This window comes from Podarcis liolepis, assembly GCF_965112155.1.
Source record: "Podarcis liolepis genome assembly, chromosome: 5".
NCBI lineage: Eukaryota > Metazoa > Chordata > Lepidosauria > Squamata > Lacertidae > Podarcis > Podarcis liolepis.
In genome coordinates, this window is record NC_139556.1 from 34,904,399 (window position 1) to 34,932,380 (window position 27,982).

Below are 27,982 nucleotides of genomic sequence, written 5' to 3' on the forward strand. Positions count from 1 at the left end.
TGCGAGTGTTCCGATTTTTTTTTTGCTTTCCCCCCCTTTTTCTAAGCCGCTAATAGCCTTTTAGCCGCTAATCCGCTAAGCCTTTAATAGCCGCTAAGCCTTTAATAGCCGCTAAACCGCTAATAGCGCTAATCCGCTAATATAATAGGGTTGCTTCGCAAGACGAAAAAACCGCTAGATGAAGAGACTCGCGGAACGGATTAATTTCGTCTTGCGAAGCACCACTGTACTCCCTGGGCTCTGCGCCCTGTGTGGGGACGGGGGGGATGGGGATGACCCACACTGCCCTAAATTGGGCACTGCTGAAACAAGTAAATTTGCATGGGCTTGTGTTTTTGCGAGGAAAGGCCTGCCAAACTTGGGGTATCCTCCTTCGAGCATATTTTTCCAAATAATTTTCAGATTCCACCCCAGACGACTTCCTTTCCCACAGGTGCTACTTATCACTGTGTGGACATTCTCTTTGAATATTATCGCTAACTTTGGGCCAAAGCTGTCCTCTCAAAGGTTTAGCATGAGCTGCGCCCTAGACGAATATGCAGCAGCATGCGTCAGAAGTTAACAGACTGTGTGGCCCCACAGCCACCTCTGTATCTCAGTAGAAAGTCCCCAAACACCACCACCACCCTTCTCTTCAGTGGTTGAGTCCCTGAAGGGTCGAGAGCCTTCTTTATGGTATTCCATACCATACAATGTGCTCTCTGTGTTAAGTACATGCTGGACCTCTGCCATAGTGTGGTGTAGTGGTTAAGAGCGGTAGTCTGGTAATCTGGGTAACCGGGTTCGAGTCTCCGCTCCTCCACATGCAGCTGCTGGGCGACCTTGGGCCAGTCACACTTCTTTGAAGTCTCTCAGCCCCACTCACCTCACAGAGTGTTTGTTGTGGGGGAGGAAGGGAAAGGAGAATGTTAGCCGCTTTGAGACTCCTTAAAGGGAGTGAAAGGCGGGGTATCAAATCCAAACTCCTCCTCCTCCTCCATAGCAGGGCCTGTGTTGGTCAAAGCCAATCCACCCAGCTTCGGGGAAAGTGGGCAGGTTCCAGACCCTTTACAACACTGTCATCAAATGCAGTTATCCCCCCAGAATAGCAAATTATTGCTCTTCATAATATTTCTTACCCACCTTTCACCCGGGGTCAGTTACAATATTATAGAAATACAGTATTAAAGGCAGCTGAAACGCTAGGCACTCACTTATACAAAAGTAAACAAGGCTCCACTTTGGGGTTTTGTCTTCCTGCAAGCTTTAGCCAAAAATGTCAACTAGCCAGTGCTTAGGCCTGAGTTTTGATTCTTGGTCTTGCTAGAGTATGACAGAATATCAGGCAACAGCACAGGCTGAAAGTTGCTGCAGCTGAAAATGTGTTCTTCGTTAGATAGCCTGACAAAAATGCTCAGCCTACAGCAGCTTTTCACTCAGAACTAGAAAACTCTCTGGCTTATGTTGTTTGTACCAGCAGGACACTTAATCCCTTCTGCTGCTAACAACTGGGTTTTGCCAGTCTTGAAGGGCAGAAGTATGTGTTCAGCACTAAAAACAAGTATCAGCTCAGCATAGTTCATTGTAAGTGCACTTGGCCCAGGAGTGGGCATTGGGGCAGTGGTAGCATTGCATCCCCTTTTTGAGTGGACCCTTGCATGACATAAATGCTGGCAGACAGTTTCCATGTTATAAATCTTTATTTATAGATGTACAATTGTATAATTCTAAATTAACAAACACAGCCTTTGCAAGTATCTCTCAGGATCTATGCTTTTTTATTGCACATCGCTCATAACATCCATGGCTATCTATCTACTTAAGAAATCAAAAGGTTTGTGGCCAGGTAGGCACCGGGATTGCCAATGCCGTTTTCCGAGACGTCGGCAACTTCATGCTGAATGGGGTGACCCTCCAAACACGGTTGGAGCTCAAGGGATCACTGCAGGTTAGTTAACAGGACTGAGGTTTTAGACAAAGATGTGGCCCAGGTCTTCCATCACAAAACAACATAGGGCAGGGCGGTCTTCTTGTGGCTTTAAGTACACACTGAGCAAATCCGTCCTTCATTGTGGGCAAACGTATGGCAGGTATCAAGACTGATTAAAAGGCAAACTCAGTGGCTTATTTTAAATGAATATCCAGTTTGTCGGCTCCAAAGGACCAGGATGAGTTAAAAGGATTTTTTACCAGTTACATCTAACCTATCATTTGGTACCTGGCATTCTATTTTGAACAAGTGAATTTCCAGAAGGAATTCTGAATGCTCTGTATAGAAAATGCCAATGGATGAAAGGAAGAGCGAAACAGAGAGGAATCCAGCCGGTGTGGTCAGTGGTAACTCAGCGTAACTAAGTCTTCTCTTAACAGGACACATTTGCCTTGGTCAAGAGCACCTATTTAGTTCCACGCAAGAGGAATGAATGCAGGATAACCTTCCTCCTTAGATGACAATGGAGGATCCAGCAGAGAGACAGGAGGAGCACACAACTAGATTCGTCAGAACTGTGAGCATTAACCTTTACTCAGCTGCATGTAGTCATGTTAAAAGCACAGTATCTGCTTCTAAAAACACAAAACAAAACAAAAAACAGGATGGGCATCACTAAGGGAAATGGGTTACTGTTTTTTTAAAATCCAATGGAAAACAGACTATACTGTCAAGTAAAAGGAATAGTACCAGTCCCTTCTTTTAACTTGCTCAAGCAAACAGAGACTGTAGCAAAACCTCTTCTGACAAAAAGACCCTGTTCTCTTACAGAAACCGATAAAGGGCAAAAGCCAGCAAACAAGGCTGCTATGCCTTGGACTTCCCTTCCTTGGGCTACCAAAGCCCCACCAGTGTGAATGGAGGATGTGTATTGGGGGCGACCCACTTTGCTGACAGACACCAGGTTCCTGGAATGAAATCAGCAGTCGCTGTTTGCCAAGAAAAGGAGGCAGCTTTGCTTACAACTTTATAGCACTGCAAGATGGAAATCATTGGGGGGGGGAAGGGATGGCCAGGAGGAGGTTTCCACGAAGAACGTCCATGTACCAGAATGAACACTGATTAAAAGGCAGAGAACACAGGGACTGCAAAACATAAAAATAAGAAGTTCCACGCGAAAAGCACAAGCAACCTCAACGAAGTAAAGGGACAAATCTCTCTCCTCGCTCTATGAGCATCAAGCCCTCTGTTGAAAGGTCACGGATTTAGACCACAAATCCAAAACTGGGCCGGAAATTGTGTGTAGAAAAAACCTCCCTAGCAATTTTAGTGATTCTCTTATACAAAAAAAGGGGGAACAATTTCTCCAGTAAAACCAAGCTATTAAAAAATACAAAACTTGTGTGTCATCAGACAAGGTTGCTTTATGTTGGAAAGTTTTCATGGGGTCAAACAGAGAGAGAGGGAGGGAGGGGAAAAAGGCTAAAATTCACACATCTTGGGTTATGAAGTTCGGCAAAATAATGAAATAATTTAATTCTATCCCTGCATAGTTTAGAAGTACAACATATTTACAGCTATAAGTTAATTCTAAATAATTTATCTTGCTTTTTAAAATTGATTTTTTTCTTTTTCTTTTTTACTCCTACAGATCTTCCAATATCTCCCACTCTCTTCGAAGTGACCAGTGCAATTTCAAAAGCTCTCTGATTTTCTCCAGGCTTTAAACGAAAAACAACTCAACACTTGCTCTCAGAGACATATGACAGTTGATAGTGAAGGAAGCAGAAAAAAGACATGGTCTTCCCCCCCTGTTCTAAGAGATGTCCGAGTCTTAACGCTGGACAGAGACACACAGAGAGAGAGAGAGAGAGGAGAGGGCAGTTGTGCGTTGCTAATTCTCCAATTCCATTTTAATTTAAGGTCTGATTCTTTAAATAGAAAGTCTCCTTGGCTCAGTGCACTTCCCCCAAAGTCTTGAGGCATCTGAAGAGTCTGAGAATAAAAGCAGTAACATTATTAGAAGGATAATGACAACCCCAGAGAGCATGTTCCACAGTTTCTCCCACCCCTATAAACTGGACTAACTGGAAATGCTAATCTGCACATTTAAATATATATAGTCTTGCCATTTGACAACTTGGTACATGGGGAAATTCCCATAACAGTCAACAATGAGGCCTTGCCACTTTCTAGGTAGAGGAGATATCAAAACAGCATGAAGCACCAGAAGAAAGAAAAACCAAAACATGTCCATAGCTTCCGAAACAACACGTGTAGCCATGCAGTCCAAGGCTTCCTTCAAATTTGTGTGGGTTCACCCAAGCAGATGTCTGCATGCATGCCTCAAAATACAGAAGAGGGTTTGGTGGGAGTGGACAGGTTTGAGAAAAGCGATTGCGCATTTTAATTACCCCAGGAAAACCAGTGTGCCTTCACTACGTTCTGTTTGAGTTGTCTCACTTCCGAAACCCTGACCAAAACTGAGGAAATCATTTGTGGTTGCACTGAACTACTTCAGACAGGAGTTGTAACCTAGCCATAGCTGTCAACGATTCCCTTTTTTTTAAAGGGAAATTCCCTTATTCCGAATAGGATTCCTCACAAGAAAAGGGGAAAGTTGACAGCTATGAACCTAGCCTACTCCCATAAATGCTAGCTTTCTACATAGAGGGATTTGCTTTCTGTATGGAGATGCATTCAGTCATGGGAACCCCCATCTGCATTCTGAAGTGGTACAGCCCAGGAACAGGTTTACCACCCCGCTGGGTCAAATTACAGACTGTCCTCCTGACCTCCTTGCCATTGCTTCAATTGAAATGCAGCTGCCTGGCATCTGAATGGGATTGGGTGTTGTGTTGTCTGAGGAGGGGGCGGGGTGTTAACCCTTTCTGATGTCAAACCTACCCCCCCCAAAAAAGCTACTATTAGCCTGGCTGGAGAAACATGGCAGGTGCCTGCCTTTTTTCCTAATTGGCCTAATAACAGATTCCAGGGCTGAGCAATTTTGATTGGACAAACGGCCTGGGGAGAAAAGGTTCCCACAGCATCATAGCCCTGATCCACTCGGTTCCCCTACTGGCACAGCTGCTTTTAAATTTTGCAAGGTTTTTGAAACTGGAAATTTCAATCACAGCGCTTGTGAGTATTATGCAGTTTGACCCTAAGCACTAGGCCTTAACGGGGAAGGAGAAGATACACTCCTCACTGGCATATTTTCATACAGATCTTTTTTGAACTTTGCGCTGGTTTTGTATTGTTTTAATTTTCTCTGCGTCTCTCTATTCCAATATTTACAGGGAAATCTCACCACAAAGTGATAAAATCCTTGCCGTTCTCTGCAACCTCATTTGCACACATTGTATGCCACATCTGTACACCAAGCAGCTCCTCAAATGGTTCCGGAGATGTCACCATGCTGCTGCAAAACCTGCTTTGTTTGGTTGTTTGCAACAACACAAGGAAAATCGCAATTCCTCTTTAAAGAGACCCCCCCCCCCATTTCCTAGTTCTGTGCTGGTACCATAGAACTGTTTTTCCCATTCAAGAGGCAGCAGGCAGTACAAACGGGCTTATCACAGGTGGGCAAAGTGGCCCAGTTGCTCCGAGCAGCTTCAGATGTCAGAGAAGCACCTTCAACGGAATGAGAAGTTACTAAACTGCTCATTCCGCTTCCGGCGCTTCCGTGGTAGTAGCTGGAACCACTTTCTTTTCAGTTAAGTTCTGAAATTCTCAGCTAGATGAGAAAGTAGAAGGATGCTCTCAAAAAAACATGTGACAGGCCAATCAGCTGCAAGGTCATTTTGTTTTGATCCCAAATGCTATGGAGGAGAAGCTGAAAGGACCCCAAAAGCCCAAAGTACAAACCAAGCCTAATGTCCTGGTGTTACGTGTGACTTCTTGATTAAGGGATGTCTGTGCGTGGAAAAGAAGACCTATATCTATAAGTTAGACTAAGCCAGCAAATAAGGACTATGGTGCCGTGCTTGAGAATCATGGGGTGGGGGGTTTGGGAGAGGAATTAATCACCAGCTCTTACTTAGCTCTCTATGGACTGTTTCCGCAATAGTTATCCATGCATAGATGCCTGAACTTCAGACAGCCTGCTGCAGCTTGGCGTGCCCATCTTCTGTGCTCTCTGATACAGATCTGAATCTCCAAAGTAACGTGCCCGGTACAGCAAGCCTTCCTCTGCAAAAGAAAGCCATTACCATTGAAGCAATTGTCACAAAGCCTGGCAAGCATAATTATTCCCTTGGGCCTGTATAATACTTGTTCCCAGAGACTGCCCACTGGAGAGATGGTTTGCTTCCTAGTTGCTTCTGGAAAGAGGACATTTCCCATCACCTATCCCATTTTGTCACGAGTCCCTTTGAGCGGAGAGCTGTAAGGGAGTCAACAAAAACATTCATCTACTGCTATGCACCTGCCTCAGACATTGCAACTACAGCTTATTTTAGGGTTGGAACAGGGCAGACACCTTGGTCGCTACTGAAAGCACATCAGAACCTGTCTTTGTCTCTACCTTTTGGAGGATTATATCAGCAACGTTATTGTGCTGACCATAGGTGATGATGATCAGCTTTGTCTAAAACAAGATTTAGCTGTAGCATCTGAATACACTAGACCAAGGTCCTTCCGTGAACCAGACTTGTAAATATGTCAAACTTGTCTTTTCTTTAGATCAGAACCTTCCAACACCTTTGTCAAGCTCTAGGGATGGAAAAGTCAACTTGGGAGAGACAGCTTTCTCTAAGGGATGGCCCAACAGCCAGCCTGAAAACCAGATCTAGCTCCACAAAGGTCTCCACTCACTTTGTTGTTTTTCCTTCCAACAGTTATTTCGGAGATTTGCAATATAGTCGTCTTCCACGCTCCTCTCCACGTTTTTCAGATTTGTCCCAGTGTATTCTTCTGCAAAGTTGTCAGCTACAAAGTAAGATACTTTCAAGTGTTCGGTCGTTCTCTTGTATATATGGCCGACCGACCTGGGAAAGGGGAAGAAAAAGAAAGATCTAAACCAACAACACAAATTAGTTTGAATAAGGAGATAATAAGTCATAGATCAGTCTTGCTAAAATGTGAGGCCCACCCAAACCAAATGCGGGACCCATGGCCATGTTGGGTGGCCTATAAGGTGGAAAAAACAACAACCTCTGTTCCCCCCTGTCTAGCAAAACCAAAGTGGTTGTGAAGTACCTTGCAGGCCACAGTACCTTGCTCAATGGGACACAAACTGCAAGGGCAGAATGGACTAGGGGCACATGAGGCATTCCCAGCAGGATAATACTAAATCTATTAAGCAACTACAATTTCCCTTACTGCACTAAAGTACTTTGAACAGTGAATAATAGTACACGTGTTTTGGAACAGAAAAAGTGTCATTGACTTCATCAGTCTCTCCTCAGACCCAGCAGCATGCTCTTGCACCTTCTTTTGCCATTTCCTCCCCACACATTTATCATCCTATGCCCAAAAGATGTTGGGCAGCATTTATCAGCTTGGGACCTCTGGGCTGCCAACTGAGGCAGGCAAGAAAGCCTCTTCGCTCTGCAAGCGAACTCCCGATATAGGTTCCAAGCAGAAGAGGCGTGTGCCCATTAGCTCACATTCACTTAATATGGCTGATGGCAAGAGGAACATGGGGGGGGGGTCACCCTTCCTGATGGCAACCAACCCTAAAAACACCAGCTTGTGCTAACAAGAAATGACTTTCAAGTCCCATTATTCACCTGGAAAGAGAAAAGATCTGCTCTTCCCCTAAAGCAATGGGAGGCCAGACTAAAATAGGCTGCTGGCCAGATTGATATGCTTGCCTGAAAATATTCCCTAACATTGTCTCTAATAAGCTGTTGCCATTTTTCTTCTTCTAGGGAACAGAGTATAATTTCACAGTCTTTTAAACAAAATCAAAATACATTCAATTTTCTTTTTTAAAAAAAATGCTGCCTTTTATCTCCAATGCAAGAAATCTTCCCATGGCAAAATTTACAGGAGCTTGTACTCCTGGAAGAGGAATTTTGAGTGATCATCTGTGGAGTGACTCCATCTCTCTGACTGACCCCCAACAGACACACTAGGATGAAGAGCATGAGGTCACTTGGCCTTGCATCAAAATCCAGCAACAGGCCAAGGGAAATGCAAAAAGCAAGACTACCTGTACCCAGAGCATAGGGTAGTAGCAAATATTAAGGGGGGACTTTCAAAAAAACCATGCTAGAGGTTCTTCTCAAGGGTTTATTTACACAGGTGACGATTTACAAAGAGTATTAAACTGATCACTTGGAAGCATTTAGATGGCTTCTGAACTTTTCAGCAGCAATGCACTTCCTTTTACCAGCCAAGACAGATGGTGAGCTCAGCTTACCAGATTTCCCCAACAGCAGCAGGGTCTAGTGCAAAGCAGTAGCTGGCGAGTCAGCATCGCCCCCTGCTGGCTGACACTGCACATTTGTCAGTCATAACTGCTGCGGCTGCAATGACGGAACGCTAGCAGAATGCGTTTATATTATATTCAGTTGCTCAGACAGGGGATGGGATCGCTGCCAAGATGTTTGCCACTTGGATGAGGCAGCTAATTTGCTTGTGATGAGCCAACAGTGGAATTGATGCATTTGGCTTTCCATCCAAATCTCTATGGGGGAAGGATATGCAGTTTGATAAAAGGAGTCTGAGAAAGGAGGCAGCTCAAGGGCCCTAAACACAAAGGGGAAATCACAGGCTTAAGGGTTCGGACCCTTTTCCTGACCTTTTCCAGACTACTAAATATACAAAGGGACCCGGAACAAAGTATCAAACCTTAGCAACGAAGCTAATGTAAGGACCACCAAAATGAATTAATCCAATCCTGACCATTGATGGAGTGGAAGCAGTTGAGCGACATCACCCAAAAAGCCTTTATTTAATAAATATACACAAGGAAAAGCCTGTGTTACAAGCTACTAGCTTCCTCCTGTTCGATGCTACTTTGGTAACTGCTTTCGACATGATGCTGCAGCAAATGCACGTTTGCTGCTCAGGGAAGCAAATAGTGCAGATGTGGATTTTCATTCAAAATCTACCCCTGCCCCACGGCTTGTATCAAGCGGAAGCCATGCACTCAGTACTGTGGGCCCAATTCTGCGGAACTCCCTCCTCAGATCAGACCAGTTCCCTCCCTGTTGAATTCCTGATTCTGGGTGAAGACATTTTCTTTTTTAAAAAAAACAAGCCAACACACCAGCATGTATTTTAAGTAAGTCCACCCCCCCCCCCGATTTTATAGCTGACTTCAGCTGTAAATCTATTATGTCTAATGTATCTCTTTTGCAACCTTATTATGCACTGCTCAAAAATTAGTGTTACATCAATGTAGCATACCATCCATGTTGCAGTTTGTAAAATGGGGTGGTAGTATTTTAAATCTAATCATCCTCCCTGTGTTACATATTTGGGCTCCTGTACATGTTCCAAATCATTCAGATGGCTCCCTTATGTCAGGGGAATATCTTCCAAGAAATAACAGCACACCCCTGGGGTTTTCCAACCTACTTAATAAGGGTGGAGACAAATTTCACTTGGGCATACAGAACCTGAGCTACCTGCTGAGCCCCTTAGCAGTAAGCTCCCCTTGCCTACTCAGCCCAATCCTCAAACATCCCATCTCACAGATAAGCGCCACAGCTTCCTATCACGGGCACATTCCCAGTGAGCCACTCCAAGTGGAGTTTAGGCCAGAAACGCGCATTGCAAAGGACAAGCCCAAACGGAGCACTCTTCTCCGTCCGTGGCATCTCGTTCTCCTCGCCATCCCTCCCTTCCTGGAAGGCAGAATGGAAGGGAAAGACCAAAACAGATCAGTAAAAGAAGGACACCTCCTCTTTCTCATGGGCTCAGGTGTCCAGATGCCCTTTCCCTCTAGAAGTGGAAGTAGCAGATGAGAGAGGAGACACATTCATCACAGGATCAGATCCAGCCTGTGGCTTGCAGAGAAAGCACGGGGGGGGGGGGGAGTCCATGGACTAAACATTCAGAAATGTTCTCCTTGCAGTATATCTAGTTCTTTCCCAGATAGCACCATCATCAGCCTTAATCAGCTGGTCAACTTGGTCACTGCACCATGAGCTTATAGTCTCAAGCACGTTACAACTACTGAAACCTTTCACATGGCAGAGAAGACGCCAATTATTACGGAGGATACAGGTTTTCTCTCTCTCTCTTCCCCCCCCCCCCCCCAGATTTGATAAGCAGCTTACAGGAATCAAGAACCTCAACTTGACACCACAGGGGAAAGCCTGCGGGAAGAGGTGAAGGGTTCTCTTCACTCCTGCAAAACCCTTTTTCCAGCATAGTTTTTTCTTAACCCCTGCATAACTTGGAATGCCACCTGACACTGACCCATGCAAACCATGTTGGATCCTAGAAGCTTGTGCCAATGTCACTTGGAAAATTTATAAAATGAATGCATGAAAAATTCCAAACCGAACGAAGATCTGCCGATGTGGAAAGCAACACAAGGGATTTGTTAAGTAACACATTCATTTGGGCAATGACCACAGAATGTCTCTTTCTGAAACAGCAACCGTTTTCATGATAACAGATATAGTCGGGTTTCTACAGAAGACATGTGCAGACAGATTCTGATCTAGGGGAAGTTTCACACAAGCGAGTCCTGCCCCCCCCATGCCTCCTGAAGTATTCTGACCACGTGCAGATCTAAAGAGTTTAATCAGCATGAGAGAAAGAGACGGAAAGGAAAAGAAGCAACACAGGGGAAAGAATGCATCAAACAAAACCAGCAATTGGCAAAAGACTTAAGCCAACTGTGTAGAAGAGTAAAGGGAACTAACGGTCTGTGGCTCAAACTGTAAGGTGGACTGGAGACCATCATCTGGCTGAGAGCAGAAACGATGATGAGGATGAGAATAGGCATCAGCTGGACAAACAGCCCAAGGCCACCCTAGGGAGGAAGAAGGGAATGTCATCAGTGCATGTGCATTCACAGAAGGGCCTCATCATTCTTACTCAGACCAAGCCTCGGGTGAGGGGAGGAAAGGAGGGACTTGATGTTGAAAGACCAGCCATTGCAACGGTAGTAACACCAAGCACTTTCACAGCACATTAAGAGTACTCAAAAGTTATTTTGAAGGCATTATCTCAGCCATAATTGTAACGGAGATGTGGCCCTCCTGATGTTGTTGGAGCTACAATCCTAAGGACACAAGGAAAGCTCTGATGCCAGCGGTTCTCAAGGCCAGAGCTCAGGGATGATGGGAGCTGTAGTCCAACAACATCTGGGGACCCACAGGTTGAGAAAGGCTGGGTTAAACCAAGGAATTCTTCAGTCCAGCATTCTGTTTCCACAGCGGACATCCAGATTCCACTGGCAAACCCACAAGCAACATGTGAGTGTAGTCGCGCTTTCCCACTTGCGCTCCCTAGCTACTGCTATTCCGGAGCACGCTGCTTCCAATACTACAGGAAATATACAGCCATCATAACTAGTAGCCACTGGTAAGTCTCACTGGACAGCCATCCACAACGGTTGGACATACTGGCTGGGGTGGCAGGCATTCTGAGCCCAACATCATTCGGTGGCCCACAGGGCCCCCAAGCCTGCCTTTTAACATGGCTGTAAGGTAGGCCAGTGTCATCATTATACCTGGACCACAGATGGGGGCAGGGACTGAGAAAAGTGTCTCTCTTGCCTAATGCCCCAAGCAAGTTCAGAGGCAAGAGGTGAACATCCTAGTTCACAGCCTGGCACTTGGCTTTTCTGCATTTGAGTTATGAAACTTTAAAAAGGTACTCAGTGCAGTGCATCGGAGGATGCAATTGTACTGGCAGTTAAACACAATTGAAGACAAGTAGTCACTCGTCCTCTATTTGGCAACTTAGTCCTAAGGGCAAAAGCTGCATCCTGGGGGGAAAAATCGCAATCAAATATAAAAGCAAAAACCCAGTGGGGTTGCTTTAGCTTTCGGCTAATTAACAGTTAACAAACCAGGTGGGACAGAGGAGTACGGAGAAGCAATGTTTTACTGGAACAGGTCAGTATGTTTTGAAGCATTTTTACTTTCTCTTCCTTCTGGCCGCAACTTACATCGCCTTGATGCTCCCGCCTGTCTTGCCTCTGGTGGTAGGTATATCGCATCCTGCCGTTGCTGTATACGTGAACGTTACCTGTGGGTGAAAGCGGGAGTTGTTAAGAGCAACTAATAATACAGTGTCAGCAAACTGAGACAGCGTATGGCCAAGGTCACAGCAAAATGTGGAATATTTCACTGCTGGAATGGAATTTAACCAGGCCCTAACAAGTGCTGCAACAGGTTAGAAGGTGATAGTAAGAGCCCCATGACAGGAGAAACTCCATAATGGGAGAGATGACAGGCTGGGTTGTTCCAAAGGCTGCAACAGAGAAACCAGCTTAACCAAGACTTTATACTGAGTTACGCTCATGTGTGGAAGATGCGTTCCACTGCACTAATAGGGTTCTAATCCTTTAGCAACTAACCCCTTGGTGCGTCAAAGGAAATATGCATGGAAGAACAATGCAACTTTAAAGGCTTTCTCAAAAAGTAAGCGGCAGAACTGCTCAAGTCACAACTGCAAAAGTAGCCTAGGCTATTGACATAGGTGCAGTTTGGCTCGAGAGAATGACAAAACCTTGTCTTATTTGCAACTCTTACTTTTACCGCAGGGCATATGCCACCTGGCAGGTAGGTCACCCGGCGCAGAGTTGTGAGTCTCTCGCTCAGGAAAGATGGGCAGTGGTCATAGAAATGGACCTTCACAGTCCCCTGGTGTTACTTTTACAGGCCTGTTCCCCTCATTCCTGCATGTCCCACTTTGTGGCTCTTAAGACAAAGGATCCCCAGGCGGTTGCTATTCAGCCACCCCACTCCCTGAGCCGGGGGGGCTCTAGTTCCCAGCAGGTTCATCATCTCACGTGGCTCTCCCCGACGTTCCCTCCAGGCAGATTCCACCACTCTCGGAGGCTTCCTGCTGCAGGCAGAGACGGTGCACTCCCTGTGTCGTCTTCCTTTGGGCTCTCTATTAAGGGTGGGGCCTGCCAGGGAGACTCAGATAAGTACAACCCCCCTCCTCTCCTCAAAAGCCCTTCCTCAGTTCTTGAGAGCCCTACAGGTCACTCGGCCTCCATCTCATCTGTTCCCCCTTGTTTCTCCCCCCCCCTTTCCTGCTCTGGCTACCTGTTCACCATATCGTCTCCTAGACGTAGTCAGGAGCTGGCACCAAACTGACACCGACACACCGGTCAGAAATTACTCCTTAGAAAGAGGAGGTCAGGGGTTTTCTTAAGATTGGTGCAGGCAATGACACCTTTGCTCCTGGAAATCTGATTCCTGATTTCTTGGCTAGGCTCCCTTGCATCTGTCACACATCTGCCACTACGGAGCTTTCCAATCTTTAAGGGACGTTTAGTGCTTTCAATAGCCAGGCACTAAGGCATGCTAAAATCCCTCCAAAAGCTTATGATAGAGAACAGCAACCTGCTGGGGATCACAATAGGTTAGCGAGCCAAAAGCTTTGGGAAAGTGGAGGGCAAGGAGTACATGCATCAGTCTGGTCCCTAATTTTTGTTTCTTAAGTGCCTTTAAAGCTCAGAATTCCAACATGCATATCAGGCATAAGACACACTGGAGAGATGAAGAGTAAACAGTGCATGTTCATGGATGTTTTGGAAACTGAACATGTGCTTGCCCCCTTTGGATCTGACATTACTGCTCAAGGAGTACTTTTTGGCGAGGATCTGTGCTGTGGAAACATTGAAAACAAATGTAATTTGGCCAACGTGTGTTTTTCTTGAAAAGCACCCTAATATTGCACCTGTACATCATATAGGAGTCTTTATCAACACATAAATGTGCATAATTAACACACTGGCTTTGATGCTATATAAATATTTTTAAAGATTTTTTTAAAGCTGTAATTTTCCATTTGCTTTTTCCATTTGTTATTTCCATCCAGCTGCAAGCTGTAATATTAGAAACACTCTTATTGTTTTTACGCCCTGAAGATTTGCGAATTCCTACAATGGGCATCTTATCAATGGGCCGCTATCCATTTCTCTCATCTACCTGAAGGGCTTTTTCCATTGAAACATGCACTTCTTTTATAACACACAGCTATGGAACTAATAAAGCTTTTTGCAAAGGCCTGGGATTTTCTGCCTTTAGGATACAGTACAGCAGACTTATATTTCACACGAGTAACGATAGGAGCGGAGATATGTTAACAGTGACTATTGTCCAGGCAGCACAAAAGCACCAGCAACTTGCGTTTTTCAACTAGAGCAAGATATGGTGGTTTAATCCAATCCCTGGACCGCAAAGCCTTTCTTTGGGGCATGCAAAACATTTAGAAAGCCACAGAGCCTTGTTTCAACGCCAAGCTTCGTTGAACACAAACACCAGCGAAGTGACCAGGGGAAGAAATCAAAAAACCACAATGGCCAGGGACCATAGAGAAAAAATGGGGTGCTCTTTCCCCATGTGTAATCACACCATAGTGCATGTTTTAGGCGAGTCGGCTGTCAAATGGGAGCTGAGTAAATATTGTTTCATGGCATCAGTTTGGATCCAAATGCTAGTACAGAACTGAAGGCAGCAGGTCATAGGAAGCGCATATATATACAGGGTGAGTCTTTTAAAAGAGGCCCCATGGAACATGTGTACTCTGTATCCACGGGGCCTCTTTTAAAGGACTGTGTGTGTGTGTGTGTGTGTGTGTGTGTGTGTGTGTGTATAGGCTAGAATTCAAGGCTAGAACTCCTCTCTCTGATATGTCCGCTTTCTATGTGCCAAGATCTTTTTTTATTCAAGGATCATTCAATCAAACAACCCCCCCCCCATCTGTACTTTGAAGTGGTACAGTTCAGGAACAGTTTTGCCAGCTCATCTGCTGTTTATGTGAACCCAAGAGTGACTTTAGAACTGGTTAATGTGCTGGGAGGCCTACGGCACCATTTCCTATATAACCTGCTACCCTTGAGAGGTTGAAATTTAGCTAGATGATGCAGATCAGATCCATTCCTGCTGGCAGACAGCAGAGCCTCCAAATTATCTAGTGCGGAAGGAAGAACGGGAAGGAGCTCCTCCGAGGGCAAATGGCCGCGGACTAAGCAATCTGTCACCAGCAGCTCTACCAATTATTGAAACCACAAACAGTGTACGCTGCGGAAAAGGAACCGGGACGGCAACTAATTCCAAAGGATTCAAGCAAGGGAGCCAAGGCACATGCTGCAGGGAACGCAACCTCTCCCAAACACTCCATCCTTCACCTCTCTAGTCAATTTCGACCCAAAGGAAAAGGCCTTCCTAGTTCCAAGTATGGGGATCATATTGGGCCTCAGACACAGCACCTCTCTATGTTGTGAGTTCTGCAGGATGAGAGGGGGAGGTCCGCAGCACCTCCACTCAGCTGGCCAAATGATCTGTCCAGTAGGCAGCAATGATTTTCCTTTCCTTACCCCTGGGATGGGGACCCTGTTGCCCCCCTGATGTTGGTGGACCTCAGCTCCCTTCATCCCTGACCCCTGGCCATGCTGAGCAGGGATGATGGAAGTCCAACCACACCTGGAGGGCAACAGGTCCTGTCTTCTACCTACAGGGAGGGAAAGCGTACTTCAAGCACAACACAACCCTTGAGGGAATCTTTCTCATCAAGAGCTCCATTTTCGGTTGCACAGCCCAAGCAGGCAACCACATCGGTGCTGGGCTGGAGTTGTGCAGCGCTCAGGAATTTGGGTGCCTTCAGCAAAGGACAAGATGGCGTCCCCTCTTCATTTCATGTGAAGAAGCCAACTGGGCTGGCAGATGACTTTTGCGCCAACGCCAGTGACAGGATCGTGTCCTCCACCATACCTAAGGCAGCAGGTCAGATCAGGCCTTGTAACAACAGAGAGGAATGGCTGAGGAGGAACCGCTAGGGAATGCTGCTGCCCACCAATGTCCTCTACCTGAGGCAGTTGCCTAACAGTAGGGCCGGTCCTGGTTGCACCAATAAGGAAACCTAGGAGGGTGTATTGGGTCAGAATAGTTTTCATTTTCATGCAAGGTTAGACAGGAGAGAAAGGAAGCTTCCTTAAAATAGTAGTCTCTTTCCAACTCAACTTTAAAGGGAATTGCCACCAAATACCTTGCGGAAGGGTCTTTCACACTGCTTGCTAGAAAGTCGAGTTGCTGCTGTAACATCTGGATTCTATTAGCACATCCAACAAGCTTTGTTTCGATCAGTCCTGGTCAACTGGGGGGGAGGGGTTATTTTGCCTTATCTAGGGCCTGCTTTGGTTCTGGTAAGTGACTGTGGAGGGAAGCCAGCTGAGTGGGTGACTCCTCATTTCCCCAACCTTCTCCCCCCCCCCCACCGGATTTAAAACAAATGGCTTACTAGAAGGAAAACCACCACCAAAGAACATATTGAAGAGGTCTTCAGGTGAGATGTCGGCCTCAAACCCTCGGTTGAAGTCCGTAGGGCTATGCCCGTGCCGTGTGGGACTGACTTTTGCATCTCCAAACTGGTCGTACTGCTTCCTCTTCTCTGGATTACTCAATACTGCGTATGCATTACCAATAGCTGAAATGTAAGAAAGAAGAAAGGATTCGTATTTTTGCCTCCAGCAACAGCAAATGTCAGCCAGTGGCCTAAAGCCAGCAAACTGGAAAAGTCCCCAGTTCGTATCTCACATCAGGCAGGAAGTAAGTGGGTGGTCTCGTTCAGCCCACCTGTAGAATGGGGATAGTGAATGCAGATATACCCTACGTATTCATTATGAAGTGCCTCAAGCATTTAAAAGAATGTGTTTTCGATACTTGTAATAACAGCAGCCTCTCTTCTGACTGCTTTCCATCCTTCTCTAGTTGATTTTAAAGCCCTTACTAAATCTCCATTTTAAAAAGGCATCTAAAGGATAAATGTACATGAAAGAAAAATCTGGCCTACTGATGCAATGGGTGCAACCAGTTTGCTAAGTTCATGGAATCATAGACTTGTAGAGTTGGAAGGGACCCCAAGAGTCAACTAGTCCAACTGAGTAACTATAATAAGTTTTTGTTTTAATGGTCTGCCTTTTCATAATGGTTCTGCTTTTATTGGAAAGGGAGTTCATAAATGATGAACGAAGTCCAAGCGTTCCAAACAGGGTATGCCAAGAATTTGATAAGCTATTAGGCCCCATCCTGATCACCTTTATGACTTGACATATTCTTATGTCCTGGTTCAATTTTATTGAGGATATATCTGTCAGGGGCTCTACATTCTGGTGCAGCAAAGCAGTTATTTTGTTCTTGCAAGCACACTCCTAAGAAGAGGACCATAAACAAGGTCCGAAGGCAAAAAATGTCACACTTATCAGAGATCACTGGGGAAAAGGAACACTAAAGCACCAGCTAACATCTGAAAAAATATTAACCAAGAGATTTCCAGAAAGGAGTGCATGCCTCTTTCCATTCCCCAAAGGTAAAGAGGTGAACTTTAGTGGGCACGTGGGTGCTAACACAGAGAGGGTAAAAGGAGCAATGAAATAGGCTTTGGTAAAGATAACCTCCTGGAAAATGGCCCTGTTAGGGAGGATAAAGCATTATCTTGCTTCATGCCCGAGTTGTGACATGCAACTCTTAGTAAAGCCTTCAGTAAACATAATAACAAAGTCTACAGGTGAAGAAACCTGCCTTTCGCCACCCTGAAGAACACGCTATTGAAGAGATTTTTTTTGTGCCAGATGCTAGACAAATGTCTAGACAAGTGCAGTTTTAATATAACCTGAGCACACAAAGGGTCAATTAGACCCTTTTCCTGTCAAATGAAACAGGCCTAGATTTAGGATCCCAAAAGGGACCAAACAGACTTGCTTTCTGTTTTCCAGTAACATATGGGAACACATTCTGTATTCTGTAGAATTACTCCTCCATTATTTTACTCAAATGAGAGCGCTGATCCAGTTCCAATTCGGAAAATCAGGAGGGACCCCCCAACCAGAACCTTTGAAGTTTAAAGCTGTGTTTGAACTCTGTTTGAACATGATGATTTCCAATTACAATTAGGAGTAATATAGAACCTATTAAGAACCTAGAGAGGTAGTTTAACCCCCCTTAGTGCAAGGGTAACTTTCTCCCACTGAAATCAAGGGGACTTGCAGGACAATCTTAGATGCTGCAATTTTAAGATGTGGTAGAAAAGTCTCAGCGTCAGATCCACGAATGGGACAAATAAGCTGGCCTCTCCTATTACACACACACACACACACACACACACACACACCCCACACACTCCTAGATTTTTCAAGGTGTTTACAGTGGCAACAAGCAATACACTAAACCCCCGATATCCAAGACTTAAATGCAAAGACATCAACAACAAACCCACTAATTCTAACCAACAAAAAACTACTAACCCTCATCTCTTGACCTCTGCCACCCCAAGGTACTAACTTTCATGGTCCTGAGAGACGGCTCACAAAAAAGAGACTACATTTTACCTTTAAAGGCCTCCGTTGCACCAGGTGCATGATTCTTATCGGGGTGAAATTTCAGTGCTAATTTCCGGTACGCCTTTTTCAGATCCTCGTCGGAGGAGTCTCTGCTTACACCCAGAATTTCATAATAGTCTTTACATTGTTTTACCCTAAAAAGTAAAGAGAAGAGCACATAGCAGCTGTTAATAAGAGACAGAAAACCTACTTTACAAAATAGTTTAACTTTCCATTTCCCCCAAATTACAATTGAGACTAATACTGCCCTCTAGTTTTATTTTCCCAGCTGGTTCAAAAGCATTCATTGATGCTACACCATTAACTGGGACATCGATTCACCCTTTCCCCATCAGAGGTTCAGCTACCCAGCTTAACCATTTGCTACTCACCTGCAGCAAGCAACACCTGACCCCTTGCAAATCCTAAGTTGCCAGCTGCACCTGCCTTACACACCAGGATTTCTCTCTTCTAGCCTTCAAGCTCTACTGTCCCTTTAAGGCCAGAAGAGAGAGAAGCAGAGCTGGGTGTGCAAGCTGCCTCAGCCCTGACCTGCGTTTAAGGGATGCAAGCAGGGTTTCTCAAACATTTCTGAATTTGAACCTTTTAAACTCTTCTGTGTCAGCTCACTGACGACTACTTCTTTAGCAGGAAGGGGCACAGATTCCTTACACAGAGCTGCATATATGCAGTCTGCTGCTAAACATGTAAAAAGATCTGTGGGCTTGGACACTAATCCAACGCCAGCTTTCAAAGAGGAGCAGGGCATCCCCGTCTCTCTCCCAAAACCAGCCAACCAGGGAAGAAGTTCTGCCACCACCCTAAATGGCCATATGTTCCCTATGCCTTTACGAGGTGTCTGCAGGCTGCAAAGCTCAATGGCTGTTGTCAGGAGCAATGTTTCTTTTACTCTCCAAGATGCAGGATAGTCAGGCTTCATGTCATGGAAATCACTTTGGGGAAGAAGGGCCTTTGCTACAGCAATTTCACTCTCCAGACTCTGCGCTGCTTCCAGTCATCTGGTGCTGCCACCGTGGCATAGTGTATCAGCTCCACGTCTGTCTTTTCTAGATCTAAAGCAGCAGCTCTCAGATGGCAGGACAAATTCTCCCTCTAAGAAGCAGCAGTAATGCAGGCAGAAGTTGCCTACGTTATGTCCATAGTAGATACATTTGAAGTCTACATTAAAATAGATTTCTATGGTCACAAAAGCTTTGGAGATGCCGCTACCCACAATGGCTTCCCTATTCATCCCCAAGGAATAAGCAGGTCTACATGCACAGTCATTGGTGCAGGAAGATGTCTGCTCCCTATACTGAAAGGAATGAGGAAGTTTGTACGCACAGGAACATCATGTTCACACATTATGCACATGATGAACTGGTTTCCTACAATACAGGTGAGAATCCAAAGCTTGGCTACAAAAATAAATAAATCAAATATACAAAGTGCAAGAAAGCAACTTACGGATGAGCATTTGTATGTGACTTGTATGTGACTTGTGGGTTCAGTTCTAGAGAACTGGCCCTCAAAGATCAGACGCAATGCAGTGAAAATGCTGCCCCCAAGTGACACAACCGTGCATTACGCTAAAGAAAAAAAACTCGGAAACAGCTTGCCTTTATCCTGACCCAAACTTTAGGCATGTTCTGTTAGCTTTAAAATTCGAGGCTTCAAGACAAACTTCCTTCATTTTAGGCAAAAAGCACAAAAGACTAAATAGCCTTGTATAAAGAAATACCCTTCCTCGCTGAAGGTCAATGACCAAACAGACAACTGGTTTCATATATAAGAAACCAAAAGTTAACTGAGACCAACAGTGCAATCCTATACATGTCTACTCAGCAGTAAGCCCTACTGATTTCAGCTGGACTTACTCTCAGGTAAATGTGTAAAGGATTACCTCCCAAGTCTGAAGCCACATGATGCGGTTCTATTCCTGAAGCTAAAGGGATCTGTCTCTAATGAGAGATCATCTAGGAATCACATGTAAGCCACTGAGAGTTCTCTGGACGAAGAGCGGATTGCAAGAGTAATTTAGAAACTATACACAATGCCCAGCAAGTAATTAACCCCCATAATAAAAGACAAAAAAGCACAGGGCTCTAGCCCTTAGATCACAGCTTGCTTAAATTCTAGTGGTAAGGCTAATGGGTGTGCAATCTCTGATGCTGAAAGGTGTGCATGGACTCCTCCCAAGAATAAGGGTTCTCTATTGGGAATGGTCCTGCCACCCGCTGTGGCTCACCTCTTCCCGTTTCAGCCTTCCCAGGTGCTAAGGTCATCAAATGAGGCCCTAGTCCACCTGCTAATACAATATATAGGTCTCAGCTTGTCTGGCTCAAGCGGTGACACTTTTTCAGTGTTAGTATCCTTGCTACACAACTCCTTCTCCAGAGAAGCTTGGCGGGTTTACTTGAATTGATTCTTAGAAGCCAGCAAAAGACTATTCTGTTTTGGAAAACTTTGAGAGAAATTACCCATTGCCCACGTTGCTTTAGGGGACTTTAATGGGAATATTAAATTGTTTTGATGGACTTTGACTGCATTTTTTATGGCTTTATGGTGTTGTTCTACTTCATCCAGCTTTTACAGCCTGCTTTTAAAACACATTTTTAGTTTTTCTTGTAAATCACATTAAGACTTTTGAGAGAAGCAATAAATGTAAGAATAATAATGCTTTTAATGCACTGTATTTTAGTACATGTTTTATTCACTGAGGCAGCACTGGGGGCTCATCTGAGCTATTCAGAAGGGTATAAAGTTCAAAAGTAACACAAGAACAAAAGGAAGCTGCTTTAATCAAACCGCTGGTTCATCTAGCTCTGTATTGTCTACCCCAGTATTGTGATCCATGAGCTTCATTCAGGTAGTCCGCAGCCTGCCTGTGGATTTGCGGTTGAAGGTGGGAGACAGCCATCACGCTAAATAGTCATGTTTCTTTTTAACTGCATTTTTATTGTGTCTTATATTTCTTCTGTTGTAATTTACTGCATTACAATCATAACCAGTAAGTTATACCACAAGACACACACCCCCAGCAATTTTCAAGTGGTCTGTGGGAGGGGAAGTTTGGGAACCAAATAAAATAATACGTCCTTATTGTGGAATTTCAGCATCTTCAGCAAAAGCCGCCCAGCTGCTCTTTGGTGAATGAAAAGAAGCAATTTCTAAGGTAAACAGACCTGTCTTACCGTAGATGTTGCTCTCCATGACTACGTTGCCATAATTCATTGTAAATCAGCACCTGCACCCTGAACTTACCTCCCAAATGTGACTGAAAAATGACTCTGTGATAGCAAGCCAGGGCCCTCCAATACACAAACAAAATCAGATGTGTTCACTTACCTCTTAACTGCATCTACCTGATCTTGAGTGTAACCTTTACTGACATCCCCACCTGCCTCTCCATTGGCTGCAGGGATGTCCCCACTCATTTTTCTAAGGTGGGGGTTTGTGGATTCCTTGGTTTGCGAATGGCCATTTGATGATTTTTCACTCCTGGTGAGAGAATCGAGCAGCACTGCAAAGAAGAAAACACAGCAATGGGTCAAATTTCTTCCGCTCTTTCAATATTTTCATTTCTTTCATAGTTACTACCAAATGTTCTCATATCCCCCCCCCCTCCTTTGCTGGTCCTCTTCCAAAAAGCTTCAGTACTTTCATCCAATTTTATTTTATTTTTAATAAATCTAGGCAGCTGAGATGTTCACTCTTTTACATCCAGACAGAAAGAACACCATTTGATGCAAATCATTTGTTGTCTTATCTACTTATGCCAACAAATCAATAACCCCTTAAGCTTTGAATGTATCTGTGGGTTCATGTTCAATCAGAGGGCACAAGACAAGAGGAAAATTAGAAAAAAAACAACCTAGTGATTAAAATCAAATATATAAAGTGATTATAATATTTAAAAGAAAGCATCAAACTAGACAATGTTCAATAATAAGTAGAACAACCACCCTGAATTGATACTGTTAGCAAGATCCACATGTCAGCAAGATCCTTCTGCTAACAACAACAACAACAACAACAACAACAACAACAACAATTTATACCCCGCCCATCTGGCTGGGTTTCCCCAGCCACTCTGGGCGGCTTCTAAACAAAAGATTAAAAATACATTAAAAATCAGTCATTAAAAACTTCCCTAAACAGGGCTGCCTTCAGATGCTTTCTAAACATCAGTTGTTTATTTCCTAGACATCTGATGGGAGGGCGTTCCACAGAGAGGATGCCACTAGCAAGAAAGCCCTCTGCCTGGTTCCCTGTAACTTCGCTTCTCACAGTGAGGGAACCGCCAGAAGGCCCTCAGAGGTGGACCTCAGTGTCCGGGCAGAACAATGGAGGTGGAGACGCTCCTTCAGGTATACAAGGCCAAGGCCATTTAGGGCTTTAAAGGTCAGTACCAACACCTTGAATTGTGCTCGGAAACATACTGGGAGCCAACGTAGATCTTTCGGGACCAGTGTTAGGTGGTCCTGGCGGCTGCTCCCAGTCACCAGTCCACCTGCCGCATTCTGGATTAGTGTAATATTGTTTGTACTACCACTCATCCTACGATATTGTATCCTTGACCTGCTTTTACTATCACAGAATCATAGAGTTGGAAGGGACCCTGAGGATCATCTAGTCCAACTCTCTGCAATGACAGTATGCAGCTCTCCCATATGGGGATCAAACCTGCAATCTTGGCGTTATCAGCACCACACTCCAACCAGCTAGCCATACTATGGTTGGAGTGAACAAATCTGAGGTAGCTATCAAGTTCACAGGGTAATCTTAGGCCAGTCACTCTTTCACAGCGTTGTTTTGAGAATGAAATGGATGGTGGAGGGGACCGGGGGACGACGACTACAAATGTCACCTTGAGCTCCTTGAAGAAAAGGTGGGATACAAATGTAAAATATAATAATTAAAAATAATTTGCTAGCCTCTGACAGTGAGTAGTAGTTACCCACATGGGATAATGAAATAGCATAAGCTAAGTGGTTGTTCATTTTCTCTCTTTTAGGCTAGCAGCCTTTAAGGATACAACAACAAGAAGTGCAGCCATGTGGCTAGATGACTACTCTCTCCACTGCTCAACACAGGACAGCACTGAACTCCTACTGGGAGGAAAGAAAGAACAAAGGGATCAATATCCATCACCAATTCCCCCAAGTTCTTGGGCCCAAGAAGCTAAGGTTGCCAGCTATAGATCTGACCTGCCCTGGGCTGTGTCTTTTATAGCTAAATATGCAGACATCAGCAAGTGGAAATATTTATCTCCATGCAATGAAACATTTTCAATACCAAACTGCTATTCAAGGTGCAAGAGCAGACCAGGCTGCATTTTTGCCCTGGTCAGTTGGCAGCCCAATAGCACTGTTCAAACAGATGTGTCTATTTCCCCAGTTTTAGAGGAAATAAAGCAAATAAAGGCTTGCCATAGTGGCACTGCCAAAAGCCAGTCAAAAGGTCACCATTAAATCCAGTCACAATTATTTTATGCAACTTGTCAAACACAGCCATGTTGCCTCCCTTCAGATTAGTACTGCTGTATGCTTTACCCTTGGGCAGGGAAAAATCATCTCTCTATATCGTAGTGGTTGGAATGTTGCACTTGGACCTGGGAAACCAGGGTTTGAATCCCCACTTGGGGTCATGAAGCTCAGTGGGTGCCCATGGGCCAGTCACTGCCTCTCAGCCTAACCTGCCCCACAGAGTTGTTGTGGGGACAAACTGAGGAGGGGGAGAGTCATCCATGCACCATGAGCTCCTTGGAAGAAAAGGTGGGTTATAAATGCCATAAATAAAGGAAGTATTTCTAGATAAGTGCAAATAGGTTTTGTATCAAATCTAATGTAAGCTTCTATATCTTGCAAAGGGATGCGGGTGGCGCTGTGGGTTAAACCACAGAGCCTAGGACTTGCCAATCAGAAGGTCGGCAGTTCGAATCCCCACGACGGGGTGAGCTCCCATTGCTCGGTCCCAACTCCTGCCAACCTAGCAGTTCGAAAGCACATCAAAGTGCAAGTAGATAAATAGGTACCGCTCCGACGGGTAAACGGCGTTTCCGTGTGCTGCTCTGCTTCGCCAGAAGCGGCTTAGTCATGCTGGCCACATGACCTGGAAGCTGTACGCCGGCTCCCTCGGCCAATAAAGCAAGATGAGCGCTGCAACCCCAGAGTCGGCCACGACTGGACCTAATGGTCAGGGGTCTCCTTTACCCTTATCTTGCAAAACAAAACAAAAACCAAGCACCAAATCTGGAGAGCGGATACAATAATTTGTTCTGTCAACATTTATAGGCGAGCCAAAGTGGTCACAAAGTGGTCACTGGCACTATGCACACCCCTTCTCCCCAGTTTAAACACCAGATCATCCATTGACCTAATGGCTGTAGGGAAGCCGCTGCCTCCTTGCCTGAGTTCCCTATCAGCAAATGGGATTTTTAAAACGACCCATTTCACAGGGTAGATCTGCTGATGAAAAATAAATTGTAAGGGATTATAAACCTAAAGAGGTGATTCACAATTGGGTGGTGGCGGCAGTGGGGAAATAAGCACTTATTGCAAGCCTACATTATTGCAAGCAATTGCGCAGATTGATCTATAGTTCCCATAGGCATTGGTTGGCCACTGTGAGAACAGGATACTGGACTAAATGGGCCACTGAAGTGATCTAGTAAGTTCCTCTTAGGTACTTAATTATACATTTAAACTACAGAAGACGTGACACCTTATTAAAAGCCTTCATTTTTTTGGTTCTTGTCCAGCCCTAATGAGGCATTTTTAATTAAGGAAAAATAGGTTAAAAACAAACTTTTAAAAATGTTCTAACCCAAGGAACTATGACAGAAAAAAAAAAGGAAGGGAACATATCTACAAGCAGGACTATGGGATTCAACTGCTTATGACTCTCAAGAAAGTTCAGGTAAAAACGAAGTGATTTCAGAAGGACATTGCCGTTCGTTATATTTTCCCTGAATGCCACAAAATTCTTAAAAAGAAAGCACTTCTGCATAGGAATAAGCATAGCATCCACATGTGGATTGCCACATCAATCCTAAGTGTGTACATGCCAAAAACTGAAGCCGATCAGGTCTTCCCAGTCACACACACCAAAATCTGTGAACACTATTCCCACACAGGCATTCTTGTATAAAGTTAAGCTGAAATATAGAAAGGGCCATCTGCAAAAACAAACCTCCTCTTTTGCTTATTGCAACACAGGATAAAGCATTTCCTCATTCAAAGTGAAAACAGGAAGAACATCATGACATCACTGTGTAACCAAATCTGATTGGCTATGAGATAGACTGACTACCTGATTCCCAATTGGCTGGGATCACTTTCCATGAATCAGCTGCTCTAGTTTTCTTAAAGCAAGATTGAGGGCCAAGCCCCCATAGCAATATTTTAAGGCCAAAATAATAATAATTTCACATTTTCATATTCAATACATCCTTATTCTGTAACTATTTTATTTCTGTCTTTCTTGGTAAGGCTTTTAAAGATTGGTCTCTTAATATTCATTTCCTTTCTCTCAAAGTTGTAAATTATTCCTGTTCCATGTCTGAGGGCTAAGGTGAAATAAATAGATGTTAGAAAACACTATGTGAAATTTTCTCTGCTCCACATCACAAAATTGACAGCAAGAGGTTGCAACATTTTCTTTTTAACAGTTGTATGACAAACAGAAATTCAATACGTGCATCTATCCCTAGAGATGAAGCAACTAGAAAGTGAACTTGTTTACTCAACTTTCAAAGACAGAAAAAGCAGCAATTCTAATTCTGTATTACTAGATTGCATCTGTTTGGCTCCCCACAAAAACGTGTATTGTAGGAATGGGAAATTAGACAGTGGGGGGGGGAGCTGAGTGCAAGACAGAGGAACCCCATATTTCTGTAAAGTGTAGAGGGGCTTCTGTGCTGTAACTAAGAATATAGAGCAATGCTGTAAGTTAAGGGGCTGAAAAGTTGTAATGGTGGCAAAATTGGGTGGGAAAGTGCAAAGCAAGAACAGATGAGATGACCACTCTACCCTGGGGAAAAGAGAGGAAGCTGAGAAAACAGAACCACAAAAAGCAAAGATTCTGTGCTGCCATCTTAGCTTAAAGCTGGACAAGTTGCATAAGAGCTGAAGGGTCAACCGGAGACCAGGAGATTGGGGGGCAAGCAGTGGGCGAGGATGTGTGTAACCATTTCAGAGAGGATGAAGAGCCTCTCTCTGAGGATCAGCCCAAGCAACCCGTACAGCAGTAGCCCAACGTCCTGCTTCCACCCCAGTGACCAGCAAAACGACTCTCGATGAAGCCCACGATCAGGGAGGGCATGAAGGCAGCAGCCACCAATAACAACCTAGTATACTTGAGACACACGCGATCTCCAGCGATATACTGGGGGCCAACGGTGGCAGATTCCTGCTTTCCGTATGGATTTGGCGTCGTTTCTAAAAAGGAAGTGGCTAAACAGGGGACGGGGGAAGATGCTCAATTGTGGGGCTGAAGGAAATCAGCTGCTACGGATACAAGAGCGAACGGGGGGCTTCGGGGAAAGGCTGGGGGACCACGATGAAGGGGGTTGGGGGGCGAAACCCCAAACGAAGGCCTAGGGGAAAGATATAGCGAGCCACTGATTTGGGTGCGGGGGGAGCCTAAGAGTGTCATATCTAACACGAGGAAGCAGCAGAGAAAGGGGGCGCTGGGGGCTGAGGGGGGCATACAAGGGAGCTATTCCTCTCCCTCTATTGATGTGGTGTTGCCCCCCCTCACACGCGGCGCAGTGGCTTCTGGGAATTGTAGTCTCCCCAGCCCAGCTTCGTAAGGACCAGCGGCTGACTCTCCCTGCTCAGGACTCCCAGGCGACTCTCCCAGCCAGGTCTCCCCTTACCCCCCGCGCCCGCCGGGAAGTCTCCCTCCAAGACTCGCTTCGCGGCCCGTATCCCGCTCGCGGCACAGACCCGCCAGGGACTCCAACTCCCAAGGTGCCCCGCGGCGTCGCAGCTCACTGCGCACGCGCAGTGCGGGTGAGAGGTCATTTCCCCAGCTTTCACAGGCCCCGCCGGCCTCCCCAGCCCTTCCCGCCCCTCTCCGCCCCCGCTCACCGCGGACCCGCTGAGACGGGTAGAGGCGCTGCGCCTTCTCCAAGAAGCGACGCGCCTTCTCGACCTGGCCGGCCTTGATGGCGCCCACCGCGATAGCGATACAACGCTCCGCCTCGTCCCTGTTGGATTCCATGGTGGCGGCGGCAGCGGCGGAGGAAAGCGCCGGCGCGCGGTGATGTCGTCACGCGCCGATGGCGCAGCGGCCCCTGCTGGAATCTCCCTAATTGCGCCCGCTAGAGGCTCTACCGAACTCTTTGGGGTAGCCGCGTTGTTTGCTGCCGTATTCACCAGAATAGCCGGGCAATAAGCGGATAGGGAACCTGTGGCGGTTGCGCAGAAAACCAGCCAGAGTACCTGGAAATCTGCTCTTGAGGGTTCGCGCCGGGTCGGAGAAAAGGATCCCGCTGAGAAAAGCTTTGTTAGCACTGAGCTCGCGATTCTATGGCCAATACAAGGGGACTTCTAAGGAAACCCGCCTAAGATTGTGCTGCAAACTGCGTAATACGCTCTTGG

The 27,982-nt window shown here is 45.4% G+C and overlaps 1 protein-coding gene across 3 annotated transcripts; it reads right to left on the minus strand.

Annotated features, from left to right (window-relative positions):
• Positions 1-1,660: 1,660 nt before the first annotated feature.
• On the minus strand, positions 1,661-27,982 carry DNAJB12 (DnaJ heat shock protein family (Hsp40) member B12). Of its 3 annotated transcripts, XM_083503131.1 has the most exons (10): positions 27,470-27,655; positions 21,723-21,897; positions 18,384-18,529; positions 16,298-16,483; positions 12,837-12,956; positions 11,991-12,070; positions 10,738-10,847; positions 6,725-6,897; positions 5,949-6,100; positions 1,661-3,904 (listed from the first exon to the last, which is right to left on the minus strand). In XM_083503131.1, the coding sequence occupies exons 1-9, from the start codon at positions 27,600-27,602 to the stop codon at positions 5,979-5,981; spliced, it is 1,245 nt and encodes a 414-aa protein (XP_083359257.1). In that variant the 5' UTR covers positions 27,603-27,655; the 3' UTR covers positions 1,661-3,904; positions 5,949-5,978. The 3 variants fall into 3 exon arrangements, with proteins under 3 accessions (XP_083359257.1, XP_083359259.1, XP_083359258.1); XM_083503133.1 differs by lacking the exon at positions 12,837-12,956 and having other exon boundaries at positions 27,470-27,982; XM_083503132.1 differs by lacking the exons at positions 12,837-12,956; positions 27,470-27,655 and adding an exon at positions 27,256-27,418.

What these genes read in the sequence shown, in the direction of transcription:
- DNAJB12 (XM_083503131.1), bottom strand. Translation starts at nt 27,602, where the DNA reads ATGGAATCCAACAGGGACGAGGCGGAGCGTTGTATCGCTATCGCGGTG. An exon ending in TGCAACGGAGGCCTTTAAAG is followed by an intron (nt 16,484 to 18,383) that starts GTAAAATGTAGT and finishes CTTACATTTCAG; the next exon opens with CTATTGGTAATGCATACGCA. An exon ending in TTGGAAGGAAAAACAACAAA is followed by an intron (nt 6,101 to 6,724) that starts GTGAGTGGAGAC and finishes TTTCTTTTGCAG; the next exon opens with AGGAAGGCTTGCTGTACCGG.